Genomic DNA, 10,322 nt, shown 5'->3' on the forward strand with positions numbered 1-10,322 from the left:
TACATAAAATAAAAAGAAAAAATATAGAAAAAGATGATTTACTCATAATCTCACCGACAAGGAATTTGTAGAGCAGATGCTGGTGTTTTGACTGTGGTACAAACACATTTGTTCCTCTTATCAACAGGTTTTGTATCTAAAAGTTCAGTTAAATATAGATAGAAAAATATTTTAAAAATATGCATATATACACAATATGTATAGATTTTTTTCTTGCCACTATTCCTCAAATCATACAGTATTACATCTAGTCACATTGCATTTGTATTAGATATTCTATATAATCTAGTGATGATTTAAAGTATATGGTGTGGGCTGGGCATGGTAGTGTACACTGATAATCCCACCTCACTGGGAGGCAGAGCAGGAGGATCACAAGTTCAATTACCTAGGCAATTTGTCTATGTAGTGAGATCCTGTATCTAAACAAAAAAATAAAATAGGCTGAGTATGTACAATGGAAAGACCTTGGATTAAATGTTCAGTAGATGTTATGTACAAATACTATGAAATTTCTAAAAGGGATTTGAGCATTCACAGATCTTGGTGTCTGCAGGGAGGGTTGACTGGTGCTAGCTGGCTGCCTGGGTCCTGGATCTACTCATCACAGGGACGCAAGATCCCATGGTATTGCTGCTGGGTCTGCAAGATGTCCACGTATGTCGGATGTTTCCTGAGCACAGGCAACTTGGGTGAGTTTGTAAAGGAAGGAAGAAAAGGAAGTGACAGTCATGTTTACTCTGAAGACAGTGGCCCTGGAAGCTTTAGTAGAGAGAGTGGAGAGTGTGGGATAAATGCAGGGCTGAAGGACAGGGCTTCAGAGAAAAGGTTAACTTACTCAAACTCTGCTTGTTACTATTGCTAAAGTCCTTCCTGTTTCCATTGGTTAAAGCACCCGGCATCAAAACATTTTCAACTTGACATTTTGATTGAGTAAAGGCATGGGTACAAACTGACATAGGCTCCCCAAATTTGAAAATCAAGTAAAGCTTTTTTTTAATGCAATTTTGGTTTCTGTCAGTTTGAGATGGAGATAAAATAAAAAAGAAAGATGAACCCACTCAACCCAGACCTTGTCTTCCTGTTGAAGGTTCCAGAAATGGAAAATTGCCCAAGTGTCCATGTGCACAGCCTGTGACCTGGGAGCCCAAGAGATGGGGTTCATTTGAGAGAGTTCAGTAAAAGAACCCATGGAGATGGCATGATTTTCTCTGTTTAAACTACACTCTAAAAGGTTTCCACTTTAATTATATCAGCTGTGGTGGGAGGCAGTTTGCTTCAACATTGCCTAGGCAACCCTTGTCACAGAAGCCCAGCATAGACAGGGGCCAAGGAGAGGGCGGATGGACACAGCAGGGATTTCTGACCCTGTCAAGTTTGAGGGTCTCCTTAAATGTCAACATATTCCTGGCATCCCCACAGGCAGATGCTTGTGCTTTTAGTGGCTCTTCGTATCTTGTATTTGCTTACTATGACAGCACCTTCCTACCTTTGAAAAATACAAGCTTAAGGGAGGGGTAGCTGTTGCCATTTCCTGTCTCCACTGGGGCTGTGGAGCCTGATTCCTGAGGCTCTTTGGTGGCTCTGTGGCCTGCATGTTGGGCCTCCCTTACCTGGGAGATGTCTGTAACCTGTTCATGATAGTGATGGTGACGGGCCTAAGAAAAAATGCAAGGAGTCCACCTTACTCCAATCCCAGTGCAAAAATAATGAGCTCAGAGAGCTGCACCCATTCCCTGGAGTTCAGGGCCTCTGCATTGACCCTGGAACCAACCCCTGGATGCCTCCGGTGGAAAAAGGTGGGACTAAGGGCTGCTCAACAACACAGTCCGGTGGAAAATCTTGTGTGCAATGTATGTCCTTGTCTCTAAAGCCATCTGTCTTCTAGAGCATCCCTGGGAATCAGGGACCTGGAACGAGAGGAAAGAGCAGCCACTGAAGTCTCTGCCAACTGGCAAGATGGCATCACATGGATTGTTGCTGGAGCTGATCTCATTATGGGGCATCTGCAGCAGGGCAGGCCCCGACTGGAGCCTGAGGGCTATGTTCTCATTCTTTATCCACCTGGGTGTTCCTGTGGATTTTCACAGAAGCCCTGAGGCCAAGAGAGTATAAATGTATTGATAAGGTCAGAACCCTACAGAGACAGCAGAGACAGGCATGTGTGCTGGGAGGTGGGAGCTGACATCATGGCTATTTTCCAGCACCGCAGGAAAAACGTGACAGTGTCCTCCTGGGAATCCCATAAGCACACCAGGGACTTCTATCCTGGCTGCATCTGTGGAGTCAGAAGAAAGACCCCATTTCTGTAGCAGAGGCCAATCCAGGGAGAAAGTCTATTTCTCATGGGAGGGTGAGGGAAGGGACCTTCACCCTAGCAGACACCACAGAGGCCCTGGGCTTCTGCTGAGAGGAGTTGACTCTTTTATGTCTCCACGTCAGATCTGGTCACTTTTACCCACACATTTTGTGGCTTTTTTTTTTTTTTTTTTTTAATGTATTTGGTACAGGGTCTCACTATGCAGCTCAGACTCATAGTGATCCTCCTGTTTTCAGTCTCCCCAGTGCTGAGATTACAGGCACGCAACACCATGCCTGGACTCGATTGTTGGCTCAGTGTGCCCAGGCACTGGGCTGGTGAGGCATGGGATACTGGGGGATTGAACCCCCATCCCTGCGCTTGCCTAAGCAGGCACTTAGTCTGCTGAGCTATCTCGCGGCCCTCTATGGCTTATTTTAACAGGGAAGAAAGCACTGTGTTCTTTCTCTTACTGTACTTATGTGGAAATGGACAACCAAACCCACTAGTGAGGGGAGGCAGCAGCACATGGGACCCGGAAGAGTCTGCAGGAAGAAGTGGACAAGGAGGGCCACAGCTGCCGGAGGGTGGAGCAGTGGGGCGGGGATGGTCATCCTGGTTTTGTTTCCTTGGCAGTCTCTTTCATCTTGATGTTCCCAGCATTGGTACACTCCCCAGCACTTAGTACTACTGAGAAAGGCAGAGTCCTCTAGTTGAAGCTGATCTCAGCCTGATATAAATAAATGGTGGAGAGGAAACACTTGGTTAGTGACAGAGCTCCTTCTCTGACTATAAGCCACAAAGGAAGGCTAGAGAGGACAAAGGTAGCTGCTTTTGCAGAACCAGGAAGAGGCCAGGTGCCCTCCCTCCTCTGATCTCAGCTCCTCTGCTTTGCAGCTTCAGTCTCTACTACTTGTGGGGGTAGGGCATGGGGGTAAGGGTGCCTGGAACCTTCTCCACACAGCCTCCAGGGCACAAACTCTTCTGTTTACAAGCACAGTGACCTTGGGCTAGATTCCTAACCTTTCTGCACCTCAATTTACTCATTAGAAAAATAGAGACAATAGTGTCCACCTCACAGGGCTTTGTGAGACTGAACCAATGCACATACTTAGTCTGGTGTGTTAGCTTCTACCGTGTCCTTACTACTGTCGCTCACTTCCAGCTCAGTAATAAACATGTGATCCTCATTAGCTGTGGGATAAATTTGAAATCTGCTTTTCACTGACCCTTATTATCTGCTCACCAGCCCTGGCCTCATTCACAGACATGACATGTGAGTCTGGCTCCTGCACCTCAGTGTAGGACATCCCTGTAGCTTTGATGCCCACACCCTGTTTCTCTGCAGCTCTAATTCCCATTCAGCACACACAGCTCCACTATGTTCTACTCCTTCTGTGAGACTTGGCTAAGATGCCAAAGCCTACATATGGGGAGACTTGATTCCCCCCACCCCACCCCCACTTCAAGCATATAAGCCCATGGAGGGCAGAACTGCTTTATGTGCTCCAGATGCTGAAAGCCAGGCTGGTGCAATACTTGGTCAATTTTTATTGAGTGAATTTGTTGTCAGAGAGAAACTTCCCATGTCTGGCTTTATTAAGATGAAAGACTCTCTTTATAATAGTTTTCTTGGAAGAAAAAAAAATCAAAGACATAAGCCCTGAAACAGCTACAGTTTTATATAGAAAGCATTATTTCTGAGCTAAATGATTTTTTTCCTGAAGGAAAATTTAGAAATTGTGGCTCCTGGTGGAATTAAAAGAATGGAAATGAAGCCATGCACAGATTCACAGCATTTGAAGAACTCTGTTTTGAACCTATTTTGCTAACTTCTACAACTCAGGATCAGCTTTGTAGTAACACATGCCCTTTGGCCAGCTCTACAAATTGCATTTCCCCCCCTTAGATTTAGTTAGATATTTGTGTTAAATTGTGGCAGCTTTTCTGAGAATGGCTATGCAACATGATTCTTGGTTTTTCATTGGTAAAGAAATTCCTTGATTTAAACCAAAAAGGTCTTGCAGATCATTGGGAAGCGGTGGTGGTGGTGGAGAGACATTAAAATATCTCATGCCTCCCTCTCCCAGTTGGTCAGCCTTGCCCTCCTTCTCTGAACTTTTGTGGTAAATGTCATAGTGGCCCAGAAGGTATGGACGTGTTTGTGGGTGTAGGCATGTGTGCACGTGTGCGTGTGCTTGTGTGAGCCTAAGAACATGTTCCCTGCTGGGGAAGAGGGCCCAAGGGCAGCAGCTGGCTGTGACTATGGACCCAGCATGGTAGTTTCTAAGTGCTCCATCCCATTACTTTGGACTCACATGACCTTCTAGTCCCCTGGGGATCCCCCCTGCCTTCTAGAAGGTTCCTCTTCTTTTCTCCTAGGCTTCCAGAATAGATTCAGGCCCTGCTTATATTATCAATTAGGGATATAGTGAGTGGACTCAGATCTATGTTATTCATTTTGGAGTGGAGCAACTGTGCAAATGATAGCAACAGTTTAATTGGTAGCAACATTTCCTCACCAACCCTACTTCTCATAATCTCTCAGAAGAGGGAGGTACCATGTGTGGTAAACTGAGTTCAACCACTCAAATCCACAAGCACTTTCTGAGTCCTCTGTGCTGCATTCCCCTTCCTTTTCTGTCTCCCTGTCTTTTCAAGGTGCCTCCTCCTCATGGCAGTCTCCTCTGGTTCCTTCCATGTCTAATTTTTGACTCTGTTTCTAACACAACCAGGAACCATCTCCCAAAACTTGTTTCACAATCTAGAGCTCTTTAGTAATTGTTAAGCTGAACAAGGGCTGCTCATCAGAATCACAGAGGGGACTTCAGGTGACTCACATCAGGGAACCTGGGCTCTGTATTTTTAAAGACTAATGGTCCTAATGCTCACTTGGGTTGAGGATAGATGTTTATGTCACATGCTCAAGTGCCTGATTGCTCTTCAGTTGTTCTTGCAGGGGTCAGAAAGCAACATGAAGACATGAGTTTTGCACCTTTCTGGTCTACTGCATGCACCCTTGCTAAGTTCAGGCAATGCCATGTCTGTAGAGTCTTAGCACAGTCATAGCCCCTGATGCTTCCCAAATTTAAGTCACCATCCCAGGGTTATTCTCTGAGCTCCAGTCTTGTACAGTCATGCTGACTGTGAAGCTGGGACTCTGTCCCAAGCTGCTTTTGTACACCAGCCTATGATGTTCATGCTGGAGATCCATGAATGCCCTCTCTCCTTTGCCCACAGTCTGTGCTGGGTTGTGCTCCTAGAAGAGACTGGAGAACTGCCGGAAGCCTGGATGGTGAAGAGGAAAGTCCTCTGTTCAACATTCTGTGTGGCACCATGCAGCTAGTCTTCTGGGGCAGTGGCAGCACAGTCCTTGCTTTCAGTTTCCTGCTTTCTTTCTACATTCCTAGAACAAGTTCCTCGGCAGCCTCTAATGTAGAATAGTACCAGCCAGTAAGATCCTCAGAGATCTGCCTTCCAGCTTACAGCCCCTTCCCTGGAGCACCTGCCTCTGATAATCCCATCCTTTGTCTTTCCTGAATTTCCCCCCTAGTCCTTTGGGGTGTTAATAGGAGCTTTGTACTATTGTTCATTTTATTATTATCCAAATGCCCTTTTCTTTCCTCAGTCCTCCAACCTCACTGAACTAATCCCCAATATTCAATTCTATCTGTTAAAATAACTGGTGGGGTTTCAGGTTCCTGACTCTAAAACTGATGTAATATCCATATGCCATGTCAGATTCCACTCAGTTGCTTCTCAAGCATTTCGCATTTCATTCACCCAAAGCACAACCTTTGGAGTTTCCCTGAAACTTGTTTCTGCCTCTCTGGATGTACAATCCACCCAATGCTTACTACTGAATCTTGGGTATTGTTCTTGACTCCTCTCTTTCTCTTGTTCATTCATAAACATACCTCTTGGCTAGAGAAGGTTGCCAATTCCACCATGAATCCCTTCCCAGCCTGGCTCACCATACTTTTGCTAGCAACAACCTGCCTTTTCTCTTGGCCCTCACAACTCTTTCCATGGAAACGAAAGTAATGCCACTGAAGATAAATAGGAGTGTGATGTTGTTTTGGGTCCTTCCTCCTTGAGCTTCCTGAGGTGCTCACCCTCTGTGATGACCCACCAGTCTTCCTGGAGACAGGTATATAGTCCTTGTTTTTGTACTCCATTCTCTCAGTGGTGCACATTTTTGACCATGTTAAGTCTTTTCCTACTCAGTGTCTGGGAACCCTCTGCCTTGATGTCTAGAATGCTATTTTGTTCTGTGCATCTGTGCTGTCTCCTTAGCATTCTTGAGGAAGTGGCTTAAAGGCTCCTTCTTTGATGACTCCTTCACTGAAACCCTCTCCAGAGTTGACACTCCCCAGCTTCATGCTGCTCTCCTTGCTAACCTTTCTTCTCATTTTCAGTCACTGTGTGTTGGTACCTTAACTTACATGATGTCTCATTCTTTAGCCTACAAGATTTGTGAAGTGGGAATTAGGTCTGTTTAATTCACTGCTGTGTTTCCACAGGTTTCATTATGGAGGGACTAATGAGAGGGTGAATCTAGAATGGGTATCAAAAGAAAAGAAAAAAAAGAAAAGAAAAAGGCAAGGAAACTACCACTAATGTATCTGGAAGGTGTTCTACCATACTGAGAGATATTCTCAAGACTGTCAGTAATTATTAGTTCCTGTAGCCAAAGATTCTCCTCTAAAGAAGGATTATTAGGGTGGTTGAAGTATGTGGCTATAGAGAAATTAATGTTATATATGGTGGGATATACTTGCAAATTTTTATCTGCTAGCCTTGTGGTTATAATTAGCATATCTCTCCACCTGTCAATGTACATATACATCTTCACCTCAGTGATAGTCCTGGAGTTAGTGTGCCCATGTGAGTCATAGCTTGAGAGGCTGGACAATAGACCAGAGTTGCCCTGTTTAAAATCCCTCTTGGATTTGATAGAATTCATTCTTTAAAACTCTTTTTTTAAAAAAAAATCCAGCTTGGAGGCAGGCTTTTGTATTTTCTAGAGAGGTAGGAGCAGGGTGCTACAGCTTACTTAATTCTAGGCTAGTCCTTGTTGATGCCATGAGTAGGTGTGATCATTATAGTGCAATTTCATACAGTTAAAGTTTTTTTTTTTAAGTTTAATTTCACTTTAGTTTATCAGTAGTAAAATCCCTGCTGGCATGTCATTTAATTTGTTCCCCATGCTAATGATGATTCTGAAGCTTTTTACAGAAATGATTATATGGTAATACCAAATCTGATAGTGGATTCAAGCCATCATTTATAGTAATAGGATCATAACAAAGCTCCCTGGGGAAACTATTCTTGTAATACTGTAATGTAGCCAGGCATCTATGGCTCCTCATTTGCTCAGGGGCACAGATGGAGCAAAGAAAGGAAGGCACACAGTCTTTGTGGCCCAGAGGCTTGTCTCAGAGGAAGGGATGACAGTTGTGGAAAGATCCATTTAGGCTCAACAATTAGGAAGGGCTAAACTTAATACTGAAATAGATGATGTGGTCAGGTACAAGCTCCCCATCAAAGAGTGACTCCCTCAAACACTCAGAGTAAATCAGCATTACATTTCATGCCCAAGGACCCAACTACACAGAGAGCCATCTTTTGCACACCTAGGATGCAGTGCTTGGCAAACACAGCACACAGAATGCAAAGTCTAGACTGGACCCCAGGTGAAGGAGACACAGATTTGCTGACTATATCTCAGTTTTGTTATAATGGACAAAGTGTGGGCCAGTGGGCCATGATGTCAGAGATTTCTTTTTATTAGGTCTCAGAAGGCTCTTGTTGGAATACTTAGTCCTGGGAACTTTCATCTACAACCTCCTTGAAGAATGTGGTGCGAAAAATACAATACATAGGGATGTGTATATCTGTGTCTATCTTGGGGTGCATCTTGGAGGGGGCTCAGAAGCGCTTCTGGAGGGCAGACTGAATGTTCTTCAGCAGGCCCCACTTAGCTCGGTTCTTCCCATGCCCGTCTGGTGTCACCACCTGCAATGAGAAGCAAAGAGCCATGGTGGCAGCCACAGAGGAAGTGTGGCTCCCAGGAGTCCAGAACACGCTCGCTGCCATGGATCTGCATGCATCCTCTCACTGGCCCCTCACAGCAACCGCATGAGACAGGGGCTCTCGGTCCTGCTTGAGAGGGAAAGAAACCTCGGTCCAGAAATGCTGCCTTTACAAAGACCGGGAGCGCGTGTGTGGAAGGGTTGTGAAGCCATAGACCAGGTCCTGCTTCCTTCAAGGCAGCACCTGAGTGATGAGGACCTGTGGGCTGGACCAGGGTGGGTGTCACCACTGAGTTCTCCACCCCCAACCCCTTCCTCCATCCCCTGAAGCTCGTTTTTGTCATAGCTTGTCAGTTGTAAGTTTTAGTACCATGTTAGACTTTCTTTCCAGAAGGAGCAGAGGGATGACTGTCTCTCATCTGTACAGTCCCAACACTTGCTATGGTATTTTTTCTTTTCCTGTATTTAGTACAGGGTCTACAGAGTCTCACTACTAGATTGGACTAGTAGTGATCCACCTGTTTACAGCCTCCCAAGTGCTGGGATTATAAGTGTGTGCCACCACGCCCAGTCTCAATTGCTGTCTCAGTGTGCCCCGGGTGTGAGGCCGGCAGGGCATGTGGGGGATCGAACCCTGGCTGCTGTGTTCCGCCTAAGCAGGAGCTTTTGTCTGCTGAGCTATCTGGCCGGCCCTAAGAAGAGATTCTTAGAAGAGTAGACAAAGGGTGAATAGGCTATAAGTTATAAGTATTTCCCTTTGGTAAGGCTGGAATCAGTAAATGGTCAGGAGTACAGGAGAAAGGCCAGTTGCGCTAGGCATGAGGGCCAGGCAGCAGCAAGCTAGAATTCTCACCTCCTCTGCTGAGATGTGGGACTTCCTGTCTTAATTGACTTGTGGTACATTTCTCCATGTTTCTGGTCTAGCAGCATTCCCATTCTTTCCAAATACACATTTATGGGCCAGACAAATAGCTCAGTGGATTAAAGCACTTGCAAGCAAACACAGGGGCCGGGGGTTCCATCCCTGGGCCTGCTGTGCCGCCCCCGCCCCAAGGGCTTGCTGAGACAGCAATTGAGACTGGGCGTGGTAGTGCATGCCTGTAATCCCAGGTCTTGGGAGGCTGTGAACAGGCAGATCACTACGAGTCCGAGCTAGTAGTGAGACCCTGAACACCCTGTAGACCTTTCCCTAAAAAAAAAATACAACAAATACACATTTGTTACAGAGGCATTTAAGAAGGAAGGTCTGGACTCGGGCATGGGGGAGTTCTGCAGGTCAGTGGGCTCTGTCCAGAGGAGTGGTGACTTTCAGGGCAGCTAGCAGAGGCTGGAGCTGGGATGGTGAATAGGAATGTTTCCACAATGCACAAAGTCTCTATGTATAAAACTGATAGCTTATTTTTATATACAAAGGAAAGGGCAAAAAATATAGATACTTAATGGCACTATGCTCTCTACTTTTATAAAATTTAATTTTGATTTTAGAGAAATCAGACCACATATAAGGAAAAGGTCATATTATATACTTGACAGATTACCCAATTCCTGAGTAAAAATGGAGATAATGCATAGCTATAACCCTGACAAAGGAAAAATAAATAAGATACACACCCTGAGGTATTGGGTAATGAATAAAGGTTAATAGTGGTGTGAGGGCATGAGGGCCTAGGAACTGACTAGAAAATAGTGGATTTGAGCTTCTCAAACTATAGCCAGACTCTTCAAAGAAGAGGACCACGTGTGACGTGTGAATGGGCCAGGTATGGTCGAGTATGCAAACAAGGTTATCAGATAAGTAGAGGACAGTAGGAGCTGAAAGACAGAACTTGATAGTAAGGAAATGGACATGTGGCTGATGTGCCCTCACTTCTTCCGAGTACTCCAAGTTGCTCAGGTTCATATTGCTTCCAAATAAATTCTACCACACTTCTATGACAGAACTGTTCTAAAAAATGAAGAAGGAAAAAGAAAAAAAAAAAAAGCATTGC

The 10,322-nt window shown here is 45.1% G+C and overlaps 1 protein-coding gene across 2 annotated transcripts in view; it reads right to left on the bottom strand.

Annotated features, from left to right (window-relative positions):
- Positions 1 to 2,061: 2,061 nt before the first annotated feature.
- Positions 2,062 to 10,322, bottom strand: part of Trim42 (tripartite motif containing 42) — a 29,814-nt gene continuing 21,553 nt past the window's right edge. Inside the window, exons 5-6 of one of the 2 annotated variants that reach the window (XM_004629236.3) lie at positions 6,292 to 6,298; positions 2,062 to 2,074 (exon numbers count right to left, since the gene is read on the bottom strand). In XM_004629236.3, the coding sequence (XP_004629293.1) occupies positions 2,073 to 2,074; positions 6,292 to 6,298 (9 nt within the window). In that variant the 3' untranslated portion in view covers positions 2,062 to 2,072. Of the gene's footprint in view, positions 2,075 to 6,291; positions 6,299 to 8,072; positions 8,318 to 10,322 lie in introns of those variants that run through there. The other variant, XM_004629235.1, reaches the window with a different exon arrangement.

The sequence above is a fragment of the Octodon degus genome, unplaced genomic scaffold (genome assembly GCF_000260255.1).
Source record: "Octodon degus isolate 3935 unplaced genomic scaffold, OctDeg1.0 scaffold00028, whole genome shotgun sequence".
NCBI classification, from domain to species: Eukaryota; Metazoa; Chordata; class Mammalia; order Rodentia; family Octodontidae; genus Octodon; species Octodon degus.